Here is a 17,309-nt window from a genome sequence, read left to right as displayed (position 1 = left end):
CCGAAAATCATTGGGAAAATACATCTTCTGGGGCACCTGGCTGGTTCAGTCAGTAGAGCTGCCACTCTTGATCATAAATTTGAGCCCCACATTGGGTACAGATCACTTAAAAATAATAGTAAGATAAAATACATTTTTAAAAAGTAACTCCCTAATTTATGGATTTTATGAAGAATATTTCAAAACAATTTTAATTATAATATTATGTAAATGACTAACTTGACAATTTTATATCTATCTATAGTATCAAGTATACATGATTTGTGAATCAGTTAGGAATTCATTTCTTCAAGTCAAAAGAAAACAGAGTACTATGTCAAGGCTATTACAATGAGTACATATTTTATTTTTCAATAATAAAAGGAATAGAAGCTTAAAGAAGATATGTCATTCAAAGTATCAACATTCCTAGGTCACCTGGCCAGCTCAGTCAGTTATGTCTCCGCCTCTGGCTGAGGTCATGGGTACAAAAGAGTTCATATTGTACATTTCCATTTATGTGAAATTCTAAGAAAGGCAAAACTAATCTATAGTGATACAGCATATCAGTGTTTCCTGGGACCAGAAAGGGGGTGGCAGGTGAATGCGAAGGAGCATGAGGGAACATTTTGATGAAAATGTTCTATGTCTTGATAATAAGTTCATATTATTCAGTCATCCTAATGTTAGAAAGAAGCAGGTATCTATTGGACTTAGAACCAGAAAATCAGGTTTTTAGACACTTGTTGGAATTAGAATAGACTTCTTATAACCTGTAAATAACATCTTGTGCAGTTGCTACTGGGTTAGAAAGTCAAAGCGTATTACGTGAATTGAGGAGATTCCTTTTCTTGGGATGATTTTATTTTACAGAATAATTCTATATTCCAAAGATAGTCACTTCTAAATTATTAAGAACTGGCCATACCTCAGAAATATATCAAAAGCAGATGAAGCCATGACTCTAACAAATATTTTATGAAGAAAATTGTGAAAGAACATACACTGTTAGCTTTTAAAAACTTCAAACGTAACTTATGAAGTACTTTGTTAATCTGTATTTAGATACGTAATTACATTGAATTTGCTATCATTAAATGAAAGGATAAGTTAATTAAAGTATGAGGTATGGATAAAATGTATATGTGAAGGATTTACTGTAGTATCAGATATCAAAAAGTGTAAGCAAATTGGATCACTGAAATGCAAATGTAAAAACAATAAGCTAAAAATTAAGATATGGTTTTTCTATTTTTGCTATGTATTTTCATTTTAATAACTAATTAAGTACAGTATATCGGATGTCATATAAGATTAATTTGTTTTTTTAAAACATGTTTTCAAAATTCCCTAAGAGCAATAGAATTAAAGTGTCATACTATAAGATGGATTTGAAAGTTAAAGCTGGAACACAGTTTTCTTTAAGAATGACATTCGAAGAATCAAGGTTAGATGATGCAAATTTCAGAGTCTGCTTTTTAACAGTGCTTAGAATGACACATTTATTTCTGGGAAGTTGTGGGAGATCTCAACTTTAAAAGAAGTTAACCATGAAGCTTGATCTTGGTTCTGTTCTTACGGAAGTTCAAAAATCTTCATCTGCAAGAATATGATACAGGCTTTTAAATTTTCACAACTTAATGTCATCTGTCTCCTGAATATATGATTTTTAAGGGCATGATACTTTAATATGCTATGCAGAATATCAGTTCTCCACAAAAAGATGAGATAATTCAACTATACATGAACTGTGTTCTATTACCTTCTTAATTTCACATAAGAAATCTCATGAAACAAATAGCTCAGGAAGCTTGTTTTTCTAGTGTGGGGAAAAAAGGTTTCACTCATTTTTTTAAATTTTAGAATCCTGTGGTAAATTTACTTCTAAGAAAACCTTTGTTTCTCCATTATGTCATATAATCAGATAGTGGAAGTCAGGGGAAGTTCAGAATATTTCCTGATTTTGACCAGATAATGGACAAGAAGTTCTGAATAAATTTAGAAATTAAGTCAGTAGCTAATTTACCTCAATTATCTAGCCTATGTGTTTTTCTGCTTCCTTCAATAGCTTATTGCGCAGTTTTTACCTAATTTCCTCCTTTAGATAATTTAAGTCAATGTGCACCCTTACATCAATTTCAGAAGTAGGTGCAGTACATGTTACATAAAAATTGTACTGGGTATGTTGGTTCCTCTGTTTATGGCTGTTATGCAATGTTGCTGAAATAATTCTGCTTTAAGGATATTTAAAATATGTCCAATTTATGGTACACCTGAATCAAATGAATTGAAAATAATCTCATGAATGGAAAGGGACTCTAAGAATTATAACAGTTGCAACATCTATTCTTTGAATGTGTTCTTTTTGGGCACTTAGATCAGCCAAACTGGTCTAATTATTCCCTTGTCATAATCAAAATTAATCTATTCTTTTGCTTTAAGCTTCACTGCAAAATTTTCTGTATTTCAGTGCAGGCACAATTATTGACCAAGCTGGAAAATGTTGCTGTGCTTTCTTTTCAGTACTTTATTTGCTTATCTACTTAAAAGGGAGAATTATTCTGAGAGTGAGTTAAGGATATAGTAACAACTTCTGTTGCCACCTATTATTAGTATTTTTTCTTGCTTTTAGAAAAAATAATGGTAACCGTCTCATCCATTCTTCCTTTTTAAGGCTAATCATCTTATTTAAAATGTTTTAATTAAAAAGATAAAATAAAATGTTTTAATTGATTACACTTTTACAGGACTAGAAGAACAGCATTAGCAACATTCCAGTAATTCTCTTTTTGTGTAAATCCTTTACTCTTACATTTCTTTTTGTTTTGTTTGGCAGAATGTAAGAAAGATTATAAAATATCAAAGGCTATGAATATGGGAATTTAAAAATTTAATATTTTGCAATTTTATATTAATGCAGGTACAGCTTTTGTAATGAATAAAAGCTGGATATAATTATTTAAATCTTCATTAATAAAAGTCAATAATACTTTAAAGATGTGCTTGAAAATCAGTCTGAAAGACATAGAAATAGCATAGTGAACCCTCACAGATACAGTATAACTTTAAAAAAAAAGCAAAAATCTAAAGTAAGCAAATAAAATTTTAAATACTGACCTACTATTAAGGTGATCATGGTCTTTAATAAAATGCACTTGAATGGTACACTAAGAAGTGATAATTAGACTAATTATTCAGATAACTCTTTCTAAATAAGGAATGATTCAGTATATGACATAATATGACTTTTTCTACATCCATATTTTATTTGCTTGTTTTTATATTAAGAAGAAGTATTTGATTCTAAATTAGGAATAATAAAAATAACTACCAAAATGTGTCTCTTTAATTCAATTGTGTTTTGGTTGCAGAGTGCAGACATGAGCCCGGCAAGTAGCACCACTTCACTTCCTGTTAGTCCTCTTACTGAAGAGCCATTGCCTTTCAAGGTAAAAAATAAACAAAAAATAATTCTTTAAGGTATTTTTAGGATAATTAAATACTTTAATACGTAAAATAATTCATGGTTTAGATGAGAAGGTGAGCTGCTTAATATGTAATTAACTAATTTCAAATGGTAAAATATTTGTTGTGGTTTTGTTGTCATTCTGGTTGGTAAATGAAAGTAAAGTTTGAAATAGAAGTTAATGCTTTAAAAGACTACCTCATTTGCCTTGCATGTAAGAAATAGTAATTTCTTTGTAATAGTTTGATGTCACATGAAGTAGAGTTTTCGAATATATTGTGTATCTTAATTTAAGTAATAAATTTAAGAAGAATTATTTAGTCCTCATTGAGAGATTACATTTTCATTAGCTGGTTACATTTTCATTGATGACTCTAGCTCATAATTAATTAATTATGTGATCTTTACAAATAATGCCAAAATAAAAACTGAAATACGGAATCATTCCCCCCAAACAGGTTGTATTTTTTAAATATTTAAGTAAATATGTAAATAAGTATTCAAGCAGTATGGTTTGTAGAATTCTTCAGCTTGGGAGACTAGACTCATTACAAGTAAGAAGTCATTTTCTTGTTTTGCTGCTTAAGATTAGATGTATCTCTTTAAACCAAAGCTTATAAATCAGCTTTATTATATTTGTACCAGGGATGTTTAAATTTCATTAAAATTATTATAAATAAAGGCAGTACTTAAGATCTCAGGGGAAAAAAAGTTGGAAAGTTGGGATGATGACTTACATGCAATAATTTCAGTCTAATTTGGCTTAAAGATAGGTAAAAGTACATTTGGGGATTCATTATGATTTTCATGATTTTTGAATTTTATCATAAAATTGTTTATTATTGTGGGTTTTTTCTTTTTCATATGAAGATTATAACTTACTTAATACTGCTTAAACCTAGAACAGTGGGTGGTATTGATTTCTAAATATTCAATTTGCTGTATTGTTAAAATGAGAATAATAGAAAGCTATGAATATCGTTGTGTGTCTTTTGTCTTCTAATTATAGATGCTTTGTTGCTTAATGATAAATAGGGGGCACCTGTGTGACTCAGTCAGTTAAGCATTCAACTCGTGATTTCAGTTCAGGTCATGATCTCAGGGTCCTGAGATCTAGCCCCAAGTTGAGCTCCATGCTCAGCAAAGGAGTATGCTGGAAATTCCCCCTCTCTCTTTGCTCCTCCCTCTGCTCATGCTTTCTCTCTAAAATAAATAAATCTTTAAAAAATGATAGACAATAATAATTGCTAAAAGGTTATTTTAGATCAGAGAATTATTAAATACTGAATAGTATCTTGATTATGTTATTTATTGAGAAGTCTTTATTATTCTACAATAAAGGGGAAAATACTAAAACTTCAAAGTTTAGTGTTACTGCATGTAACATCTTATGGTATATGGGACAAAATTTACAGAAGAATCACATCTTTAACAAGATTTTAATTGAATTCTCAAAGCATACTAGAAATCATTTTCTCTTTTTAATATATTGATAATGGCTATACTCCTTCAAAATTAATGTATTTTTTAATGGAGGTAAAAGAAAAGGTCAGATATATTCCAAAATATGCTGACACAAAGTTAATATAAATATAATTGTTTTAGTTTCTGTGACTGCTTCTAAGAGATCAATATTATTCCCCTGTTAATGTGTATAAGTGGTTTTATAAGAAATTAAAACTTCTAAGCACTTATAATATATAATATTAGTGTTGGTAGCCACTGTAGTTATAGTGCCTCTTAATTTACTTCTTTTGTGAAAGGAATATCATGTATACTTTTATCATATATAGAAACATCTCAGTAGTATTTAATAGTGTCAAAAATTAAAGTTTGAATTTCTGAAGTAAAACTCCTGCTATACTTCATAAATGTAAATGAGGAGCTGTTATGTAAATAAGGAGGAAGGGTCCTTATTCACCACTATTCTCATCATCGCCTATTGCATTCATGCCTGGTCATGAAAGCATTTGAGTGTATCCCTTCATAGAAAAGATGTATGAAGGACAATTTTATACACATACTACCATAAACTCACAGACTTCCCAGTCACATTCCTGGCGCTGAGAATTTTCCAGGATTCCAAGTTCATACAATTGGGCTCACAATTGTTATGGACACATATTTGCAAACAAAAGGCAAATGTATAATCTCTATTTTTTAAATAAAGCATTCAGAGTGACTTACACAAATGGTATGTTACTTACCACAACATCATTACAGAAGGGCCAAGGTATACTAATTTTGCATGCGTGGGAATATTTTATCAAATAATCATAATAGAATCATAACATTTCAGGATTAGTTATCTGTGAGTTTGAGAAGAAAAGAGAGAAAATAGACCGTTTGGCTGCTAATGGCAGTGTTTATGTTTCTTTTTTATAGAATAACACTGAAACAAGTTGACATTGTTAACTTTGATGTGCCCATTCCACCCTATGCTACTCTTTTTTCCCTCTGCCATTCTCCTTCATTCTCTCAACCATCTAATCACTTCCCATCTAACCAGCCTCCATTCTCCCTATGTTAGGATCAGTCAGGTAGATATTCCACACCTAATGCCTTGGAGTCACCAAATATTACTGTTCTTTCATAAGTAATCCTTTTATTTGTACATACACAGTTATTAGTAGCCTTAGTCCATTCCTGGAACTAACAATCTGGAAGCTGAAGCTGGCTTATTGTTTCTTGACCTCTCCACAATAATAAACTTTATTATGGGCATGTTCTTTTGGTCAACCATATTTATCCCCTATTTTAAAGTTTATTTGCACTTCATTGAAGCATGATCTCCAGATTTTAGTCTCTTTTTCTCCAAAAATCATCTTTTCTTTGATTAGATATATTAGCAAAAGATATTATCCTACCTTGCCCCTATATCCTCATCTTGTGATAAATTCAACAGCAGGAAATGAATTCAATTCTATTTTTCTTTACACCCTACTTCAAGAGTATACAAAGGCATTAAAGAATACCCTCCATTCACCAATTTTCAAGATCTAAATATAAACAAATGTAGTTTTCTCATTGCCTTTCCTGGCCCACTGAATGCTGCTTTTCTGTGATACTAGGGCTCTTGGAATGTCTAATGAGATTGGGCATCTAGTGCCTAGATCCAAAATGGAGCCACTCTGTTGGAGGTCCAGCCACCTTCCCTAGGAGCTGACTCAGAGTGGTTCTGGGATATTTCTGGAGTCTCCCCTCCTTGTGAAATCCAAAGTTCTTAGACTCCTTTTTCTCACCTTCAGAAATTACTATTTAGTCTAGACTAAAGAAGTCCCCCCCCCCTTTTTTTTTAGTTTCCCTTGGAGATTATTCTTCTCTTCTTTAATCAACCAGAGCCTGGAAACAATATTCTCGGTGTACTTTTTAGAAATAGAATAGAGGAAAGGAATTATCTGAACTGTGAAGATTTTTCTTACCTGATACAAACCTCACTTTGAGAAGCACAGAGCCACCTTATTGAAGCAAAGGACAGAGGTGGAAATAAATAAATTAATTTCTCAAAAAAAATAATCTTGTCATGCAGTGCTGGGATATTATGGAAAGGAATGATGCTAATTCTGCTTGATCATAGGGCCTAAACTCAAAACTTAGTGACAAACATAGTTTCCTCTCAGTTATATAAATAGTATATAGAAAAAAATAGTAATCCCAGAAAATACACACGTATCAACCATTAACTATATGGATGCCTCATACTTTAAATTTGTTTGTGTATAGTTTCTGTGATGATTACTTACTTCTGCTTTAAAACAATATCAATTTTTAAGAAAGCAGAAGGGTTGAAAACATTAGAAGCAATCTTAGCCTAGTTGGGGACAAATATCATTCTGAGAGTTTCTACCTGTATGACTGTGACCCTATTACTTGGTGTAATAATTTTCCCATCCATAAAATGGGAACAGCAGCAAATTCTTCTTCATTGGGTTTTTATAACATTAAGCAAGTTAATAAATAGAAATTGCCTCAAATAACAACATAGTACCAGTATATGTATTAACTATTATGTTTTGCAGAACAGATAACTCTAAGTTAAGGCAAGAGGTTCTGTATGTTATAAATAACATGAAGCAGAATTATTTCCACTTAATCCTTTGTACTTTATTTCCCAATGTGAGAATAAACATAAATCCTTTACTTCACAGAAGAATATTTAATATTCATTTCTAGAAGTCATGCTATTTATTTTCTGCCTTGAGTATTCAAATAAGGTCATATATCAGATTCCTTGTAGGAAATATAATTAATGTTCATTAATTATGAGGGAGAAGGTGTAAATACAATGAATCTGTCTTAAGGGAAAACTGGTGAATATAATAAAACATTATTGGAAAAAAAGAAATACATAATTAATAGATCTGATAAGGACATATGGTATCTTTTTATCAGGAATACACTGTGGCATGTTTTCTTTAATTTCCCAGACCTTTCCTATGATTCAAGCTGGTACCTCCTAAACTCAAGCTCCACTGAAAGAACATTGTTCAGTCACATTAGGTACTGGAAAAAAACCACACTGTAAATGAAGCACTGTTGATATTTTGTTCTTTATATAACATCAGTATACTAATTCTGACATCAGTATACACTGTCAGTTCATTTTGTCTCACAGTATAACAGAAAAGAGCGCATTTGGAGACTCCAGGAGAGAGAAGTCAGATAGTGGTACGATTTCTACAACATCATCTGTTGTAGACCTTGCATAGAGTTAGTATTTTTTGTGTGTGAGTGTTTATTGCTATTGTTTCTCATTCAGTGAATTTAATTCTCTTATTACTGGAAATCACTTTTTTCATGTCTCAAAAATAACCCCAAGTGGTGTATTCTGCATTTTTGTTCATTTTTTTACTGTGTCATCTACTCATTCATTTGTTCTTTCATTCATTCATTCATTCATAGTGAATCAGTTTATTGGTTTGCACTTGATAATATTCTAGGCACTGGTGTTTCAATGTAAACAACCCATACTAAATCCTGCCTTCATGCTATTTGAGCTCTAGAGAGGAGAGGTAGACAATAAATAAATATATATGCAAGATAGAGATGATAGACACTATTATGAAGAATAAATCAGGGTTTGGAAGATAGAAAGTGACCCTAAAGTATGATATTGTTTCAAACAGATGGCCAAAGACAGCCATTCTCATTAAGGGAAATTTTAGCAGAGATCATAATGAATAAAGGGGAGTGGGCTACTCATCTATGGGAAGAGGGTTGAGAAAAAGTGCAAAAGCATTTGGCCATTTCAGAATCAACAGAGTGCCCTGTGGCTGGAGCAGAGTGATTGAGGGGGCAAGTAATAAGAGATCAGGGGAGAGAGAAACCAGATCATGAAGAGCCTTGTAGGCCAAAGAAAGACTTGAGATCTAGCTTTACATGAGATGGGAGACCATTAGAGTGTTTGGGGATAAACTGGCATAGATAGACTTTATTTTAAAAGTATTACTCTGAGTTTGGAGAAAGAGTAGAAAAAGGCATAAGACTCCTACAGGTGAGAGGTGATGGCAGCTTAAACTGGAAGGGTAAAAGTTAAGAGGGTAAACATTGGTGGGATTTTGGACACATTTTAAATATGAATCTGCAGGATTTTTTAATGGATTATATAGGGGATATCAAAAAAGATCAGTGTTGAAGATTATTCCTGATTTTAATGTTCTCTATGCCCCCCCCCCTTTTTTATTTCTTTTGCTATCTTTCTGATGTTGCAAATAAGTAGGTGTATCATAATATAGAGATTAATAAAGTATTTGTTGGTTTGGCTTAATTTTCTTAATAGTAATGAGAGACTAAAGGAGAGATGGCAAATAATGTCCCTTTTGCTATGGTTAATATTCAGTCTTACAGGGAATGGTAATTTCTGGTAATCTATTGTACTTGATACAAATACAAATACAAATAATGTCCCTTTTGCTACGGTTAATATTCAGTCTTACAGGGAATGGTAATTTCTGGTAATCTATTTTTCTTCCACATAACTGAAAACCATACAAGTGCAGCTAGATTTGATTAATAATTTGAGGTGGATTCTAATAGACCAATAACAATGGGACAGGAACAGGATTCCTTATGCTTAGTGGAAGAAATAGGCAGGAATTTTTCCCCCAAAGGACAGCTGATTAATTTTTAATATAAAATCACACTGATTATATTTAAGGAATGTGTTTATGATATGTAATACGTTTAAATGCAAAATGGCCCCAAATGTTTTCCTAATAGTACTAAATTTTAAGAGGGATTTATTATTAATAATATGTATATTTCAGCAATTATTTTTGAAGACTTAAAAATAAAATGATTGTTTTAGTTATCAGTTTCTTTGTAATAAAGCATTTTAAAACTTGGCAGCCTAAAACAATATATATATATGTGTGTGTATATATATATATATATATATATTAGATTTACTTATTTATTAGAAAATGAGAGCGGTGGAATGGGGAGGGGCAGAGGGAGACAGAGAGAGAATTTTTTTTTTTTTAAGACATAAGAACTCTTTTTTTTAAGATTTTTTTTTTATTTATTCATGAGACACACAGAGAGAGAGAGAGAGAGAGAAGCAGAGACAGAAGCAGTGTCCATGCAGGGAGCCTGATGTGGGACTCGATCCTGGGTCTCCAGGATCAGGCCCTGTGCTGAAGGCTGCGCTAAACTGCTGACCCACCCGGGCTGCCCAACAGAGAGAGAATCTTAAGCAGACTCCACACTGAACACAGAGCCCTATGAAGGGCTCAATCCCACAACTCTGAGATCACAATCTGAGTTGAGTGCTTAACCAACTGTGTCATCCAGGTGCCCCAAACAATAATTTCTTATTGCTGTTTATGGTTCTCTAGGTTGACTAAACTTATGTAGACAGTTCTCATTTGAGGTTTTACAAGTGGGTACAGTAAGAAGTAGGTGGAGAATGGAGTTATCTGAAGGCTGAAGTAGAGTAGATACCCAAGATGACTCCTTTATGGACTAGCTTGAATTTCCTGGCAGCATTTTCTCACAGTATCTTGAAGTGATTAGGCTTGTTACAAGAAATCTGGCTTCCCCATTTTGGATGTTCCAAGAAGTGGAAGCTGCCAGGCCAATTATGGAAAAGATGTAAATATATACAGCTTCACCTCCACATCTTTCTGTTGGTTAAGCAGTCACACAGTGTTAGTGGTCCCTGAAATAACTTCAGCATTCAGATGCTTGTTAGAAGGACTCACAGAATTCAGTATGTAGTAATAAGGAACACATGTACTCTTCTCCCAACAATGTATGTGATACTTCTACCCATTAAATCCCATTAGCAATACCCAAAGATTCAGAGGAATGCTGTTGTAACTAGAGTAGACAGAAATTCCAAACTCCTAGAAAGAAGTCAAGTGTTCAGCATTAACAATATTGTTTATACAAATTGCTTAGGCACAGTGAGCCACTCTTATTATAACCTTTTTTAATTATTGAAGTATAATTGACATACGGTTATATTAGTTTCAGGTATACAACAGCCACTCTTATTATTTATGGAAAGTGTGATATGAGTGTAAGGCACCAGCTACCAGTCAGATTCTCAAAAGTCAATCAGTGGCCAACATTGAAAGCAAATCATTCTACAGATAGCGTATTAGTTTGCCAGGGCTGCCATAATGAAATACCACGGGTAGGTGGCTAAAAAAATAAAATAAAAATAAAAGTATTTTCTCACAGTTCTGAAAGAAATTATTTTAATTCCTGTTAGGAAACATGGTGTTATGTTACAGTGATTCAACAATTCCATATATCACCAGGTGTTCATCACAAGTGACCTCCTTAATCCGCATCACCTATTTAACCCAACCATCACTCACCTCACCCCTAGTAATCATTGGTTTGTTCTCTATAATTAAGAATATGTTTCTCGGTTTCTCCTCTCTCTCTCTCTCTCTCTCTCTTCCCCTTTGCTCATTTGTTTGGTTTCTTTATTTCCACATATGAGTGAAATCTTACAGTCTTTCTTTGACTGGCTTATTTCGCTTAGCATTATACTCTTTAACTCCATCCATGTCATGGTAAATGGCAAGATTTCATTCTTTTCTTGTGGCTGAGTAATATTACATTGTGTATATGTACCACATCTTCTTTATACATTCATTAATTGATAGACTCGGGCTATTTCCATATCTTGGCTATATAATGCTAAATAATGCTGCTATAAACATAGGGATGCATGTATTTCTTTAAATTAGTGTTTTTGTATTCTTTGGGTAAATACTTAGTAGTGTTATTGCTGGATCATAGGATAGTTCTATTTTAAACTTCTTGAGGAAACTCAATACCGTTTTCCAGAGAGGAATGACAAAAGTTTGCTGCAATCTTTAATCAACTACACTGAATAAAAATGCTGTGTGATAGTCTTTTCTTAATCAGTGTTCAGCTCTACTAAATTCTCAGTCAGATATAAGGAGTTTGGGTGTGAGGGAGTGTAGAAGGAAATAGATTTCCTTACATGTTTATGTATATTCATCAATGTACTTATTTGAATATATTTTCCACTGCTATTTTAATTTCCCTTAAATTCGGGAACTTCACTTAAATGTCACCATATTTGAATTAATTTATAGTCCTTAAAATCTTAGGTTGAGAATATCAAAGAATTATGGCTTTAAAAAATTAGTTTGCTAAATCCCCAATTATAAATACCAATAGTAGAAATTGAATTGAAATAACAACTACCAAACAATACTTTCTATATTAGGTTATACAAATATACTATACAAGTATATTTTTATGCAAACTTTCTTCCTTTAGGTCGTCAAAATAAATTTTAAATGAATAGTATACCTATTATTTGACTTTTTTAGGTTGCATTACTAATATATGATGAATGCTCTACTAGCAAGAAAAACCATAATTTTATATTATGATAAATAAAATTATTTTTACATAAATTAAAGCCAAAACAAATTTTGTCTAATTTGTGTTAAAAGATATGCAGTATCTCCCAAACATATTAAGCCTCAGAGAAAAAAAAATTAATGGGAAAAATAAGCAAATACTTTGATGTTGCATAGTAGCTTTGTGTTACTGTCCAGATCCTTCTCACACATTGTCCAGATGATTTCAGGAAGACATGTGCAAGATATAGAATTTGTCCACATTAATACATGTTAAAATCATGGCATACCTCTCACCCCAGCTCCAACTCACACATCCATTTTATTCCTTAAATTTAAATCTCACTGAGTTTTTTTATTGTTGCATAGGTTGGTGCCTTAGATTTTTTGCGTTCTACAAGTGGTACTATAGAAGACTTTGTTACAAAGCTTATTTCAGTCTTCTTTCAGAACATTGGTATTCTGCTTTCTCTAGTCAGAGTCTCTTTGACATGTTTAGTAGACAAGAATTACTTGAGCATCTGTCAAAAGTTACCTTGGAAAATGGAGTTCTGGGATCCACTTTCTCTACAGCCGACTTAAAAAGAACCCCCGAAAACTACAAGATACATAGATTTGGATTGGCTTTCATGACTTGCAAGAGTAGGGATTTTATAGGAAAATCCCGAATTTAGAGTTACAGACACAGAACATGGCAGGATAGGTAAAATTCAGGTACAGAATGTGGAAAGCTATTTTTGGGTTCATTTGCACATAAAGACAAAATGTTGAACTACCCTAGGAAAATCCTAAAGCCAATAAAATTCTTGAAAACTTGAAAAATAAAAGCAACTTTATATTTCTTGAAAAAAATAACTTTTAAGAAGCTGAGTCATTATGACTTCAGCTTTGGTTTGGGGATCTACCTCAGTGAAACATATGTTCTATCTGCCAGCAAGATGCCAGGGCAATGTTATTTAGAAGCAGTTGAAATCAATATGTGGTCCGTGCTGTGTTCTTCAACACCTATTCGTCCTCAGCGTGTAGAAAACTTTAATATGAAATAATAGAAGAGGCAGCCATCATTGCTGTGCACACCTCTAAGAACAAGATCTCTTTTAATATCTACTGCAGATATCAGATTCAGAATGGGCTGGAGGTAAACACTTAAGATGATGACATCATTATCAATGATAATTTAAGCAACTAATCTCATGTATAGCACATGCAGTGTTTATTTCTTACTCTAAATGTTACCATTTCATATACATTCTGGATCATAAACACCCACCTTCGTTGTTTTTAAATATAATCTCTAGCATTGCTTCAGAGTTGACTTGTAACCGTGAAGTGTACTATAACATATTTTTCCTTAGTTAAGAAATTAGCAATCAGGGTACAATTCAAAGACTATGATTCATTATTAATATGTCCATTTGAGATGGACCGTGAATATCAGAAGCTATCAAAAGTTGACTCATCATGAATTTAGTTTATCTAGCAGTAACTTTCATCTGTTCTATTTTGGAATTGTCTACTTCTTTAACAAACAAATTTTAGAAGTTGAATGATATCATTGTGCAGCTGCAACTGTAAAATAAGTTGTCCATGGATAAAGTGCAATGAATTCTATCATCTATCAAATAATTTAGAAATGATTGTATTTTCTCTAACTACATGAGATTAGAGAATATAAATAATAAAATGTTTTTTAAGACATTGGTCATCCATTGTTTTAATTATATGATACAGAGGTAATAAATAGCCATAATGACAGGTACAATTGAAAAAGTAAAATAAGCAAACACTCTGTTCTGAAGTTTTTGTGTCACAAATCGAGCATTTCTTCATTGCAGTTTTCACACCGCACATAATTTTGATAAATTCTATTATGCCTAGTAATTGTGTAGGTAAAATATTGGCACAAATTTAAAGTTGGATAATTATGAAAAATCAGAAAATTCTATTTACTCTTGTTATAGTGAAGATAATGTAGAGGAATTTATTAACATCACTTTAAAATGCCTTCCAAAGAGGTAAGGAAAAGTGCAATGTGTTTGCACAGAAACTTACTTTTATACTCTTGAATAGTGGCTGGTTCATAGCACAGAAAATCGGAAGGTAGACAATTGCCAGATGGATGTATTAGACTCTAATTAACAGCCTAATACAAATAATTGTGAAGGTGGATAGAATTTGAATATTCTGAGCACTGTTGGTGTCAGATTCTTACCTAAGAAAATTGTCTGCATTAAGTTCCTGCATTATATTATCAACAGTCAGCTTCTCTCTGTAGTAGACATGTCCTTTTCTGCAGGTAATCTGTTTTACTCTGGTAATTCTGATAGGAAGTCTTTATGTCAGGAGTTGTGACAAACAATTATGAAGTTGGCTAAACCTGTTATATTAGAATTTTACTGCATATATTTCTTATTAAGAATAGAGATTAATTTAGAGTAGTTCGGCTCTGCCTAACAAGAAAGACTTTGGCAGCAGTATTTGATCCTGAAAGTTTTTAAAAATCTGAACAGAGTTGTCAAAGCATAATTAAGGGTAGAGGAATTAAGCTCACTTTTCTCCCTTAAGTGTCTCTGTGAGGCAATAGAACCTTTGGCAATAGATCCAAGTAGAAAAATGGAGCAATGCCAGTTGCTGTGCCATGATAAAGAGAGATTGGTCATAATTTCTGGTAGTAATGCCCACAGGAATAAAGCTGACAGTGGTCTATCCTCTTATTAACATTAGCCATTTCTCTCCTTCTCTTTTCTTGCTCTTTCTTATGGGCCTTAGTCACTTGGCGATATTATGTGTCACTGGTTTTGTCATCTATCACTATTTGTGCTACATTGTTGAATGTGGTGAGTCATTCAGAGCAATAATTAACATTTATTGAGTCCCTGCTATGTGTAAAGCTTATGTAAAGGTATTGGGGGAAATATTTTATTCTGATTATAGAAAGCTACAGTAAATCATAATGCTTGTAGAGAGATACAGTCTGGAGAAGTGCAAAGTATTTCAAAAGTATAAAGATGGAATTGAGAAAAGGGAAGTGTCATGAGATCTGAGCCAAAGGAGAAGAGCTAAGGTCCCAAGCTAGGCCATGAGGGTCTAAATATTCAGTGGTGTGTTTCCTATGTGGTAAGGACAAAGTTGTTTGGTGTGAAGGCCATTGTGTGTTTTGTAAAGAACTTAGACTACTCCTATAGGCATTGAAATACAAAAAGTAAGCAAAAGTTGTATCTTGCGCTGTTTGCGATGCTTTAACAAATTACCACAAACTAGGAAGCTTATAAACAACCAAAATTTATTTCTCACAGTTGTGGAGATTGAGAAGTCCAGGATCAAATCACCAGCAGATTTAATGACTGATGAAGACCCACTTCTTAGACAGCCATCTTTTTTGTCTTCTCTCTATAACCTTACATGTAGAAGGGGCAAGTGAGCTCTCTGGGAACTCTTTAATCAGGTAATACTTTACACTCATGAGGACCCTGGCCTTATGACCTAAACACCTCCCAAACATCCCGCCTCCTGATACTATCCGGTTAGTGTGTTAGGATTTCAACATATGAAATTTAGAGGGACACAAATATCAGACCATAGCAAGTTGAGTAAATAGTAAGATGCAAGAAAAAGAAATGTTCATAATGTTTCTTGAGCTGAATTTCCAAGAATGAGTCCTGAACTTTATTTGAAATTTGTCAATCCCTAGACTATCAAAGGAAACTAATCAAATATAAATTATAAGAAATAATAATTTTCATATCATCCAGTATCACTGATTACCTGCATCTGTACATGCCCCAAATAGGATAAAAACTGCTTATATTCATATTGAAACAATAGAGTTTGCAGGTTATCTAGACTATCAAAAATATAAGACATCCATTCATGTATATTTATCTAATGATTATATCTTTAAAAGTTGTAGTTAGCGTATTGGTTTCATATTGCTGCTATAACAAGTTACCACAAATGTGATGGCTTAAAATAACTCACATTTAGTATGTTATAGCTCTGGAAGTCAGAAATCAGAACTAGGTCTCCCAGGACTCATTACTTCATTCCGTCTTAAAAACCATCAGTGGCCTGTCAAATCTTTCTCACACTGCATGATTCTAATTTATTTACTATATTTTCCAATAGAAGATGTTTGTAAATGCAAATATCATTGTTTTATTCTTTATATTCCCTATTTCAGAGCTTAGTATAGAACTAGTGTATAATACACAAATAATAGATGAAATGATTGAATTATTAAATGAATGATGAAAAAAATTTAATTAAGACCAAATTTCTTCTCAAGGCTTTCATCCTATTAAAATAAAGTTAATCATTTTATTAAAGTGACCATTGATAACCTGAAATCCCTAACAAAGCCTATCAAGCTATACATGTAGTATCAGGCTATTAAATTTTCTGTAGCTTATCGTCTTTTTCTGTACAACTCTAAATATAGCTGGACCAATCCTATGTAAAGATTATTTATTATGAGACTAACTTGATGCTAGGGAATTCAGTATTCAATTCCCTTTGTTGGTCAAGATCTCATCTCGTCTCCTGAAAAATGTGGCTTCTGCATTGCTGGTATTTCTCTGATAACCAATGTCTAAAAGACAACTGCATTCCTGCCAACTGCCTATTTGGATTATTTTTAAAGGTGTTTATTTGTTTGACAAAGAGAGCAAGCACGAGCAGGGGGAGCAGCAGAGGGAGAGGGAGAAACAGGCTCCTCACTGAGCAGGGAGTTTAATGTGGGGCTCAGTCCTGGGACCCTGGGTCATGACCTGAGCTGAAGACAGATAGTTAACAGACTGAGCCACCCAGGCACCCCATTTTTAAATAGTACCTTTCCTGACATTTTTCATTGCCAAATGCTAGAAATTTTAGGATATAGACTCATTTCTCCAAAGTGGAAATCTTGAATGCTGTCTACTTCTTTAGAGTATTAATCCTCAGTAAACATGGTTATTGTGTTATCTTACAAATAAAGAAATCGAAGCTTAGAGCAGTTAAGAACCTGAATTGAGGAC

The 17,309-nt window shown here is 32.9% G+C and overlaps 1 protein-coding gene across 5 annotated transcripts in view; it reads left to right on the top strand.

The window, feature by feature from the left end:
• CCSER1 (coiled-coil serine rich protein 1) overlaps positions 1 to 17,309 on the top strand; it is a 1,368,919-nt gene that overhangs the window by 563,530 nt on the left and 788,080 nt on the right. For all 5 annotated transcript variants that reach the window (XM_072755652.1, XM_072755653.1, XM_072755654.1 and 2 more), the window contains exon 7: positions 3,351 to 3,428. In XM_072755652.1, coding sequence (XP_072611753.1) covers positions 3,351 to 3,428 — 78 coding nt within the window. The remainder of the gene's footprint in view (positions 1 to 3,350; positions 3,429 to 17,309) is intronic.

The sequence above is a fragment of the Vulpes vulpes genome, chromosome 4 (assembly GCF_048418805.1).
Source record: "Vulpes vulpes isolate BD-2025 chromosome 4, VulVul3, whole genome shotgun sequence".
Classification (NCBI taxonomy): domain Eukaryota; kingdom Metazoa; phylum Chordata; class Mammalia; order Carnivora; family Canidae; genus Vulpes; species Vulpes vulpes.
Note: the sequence above shows the minus strand (reverse complement) of the source record. Positions and strands in the feature narration are given on the sequence as shown.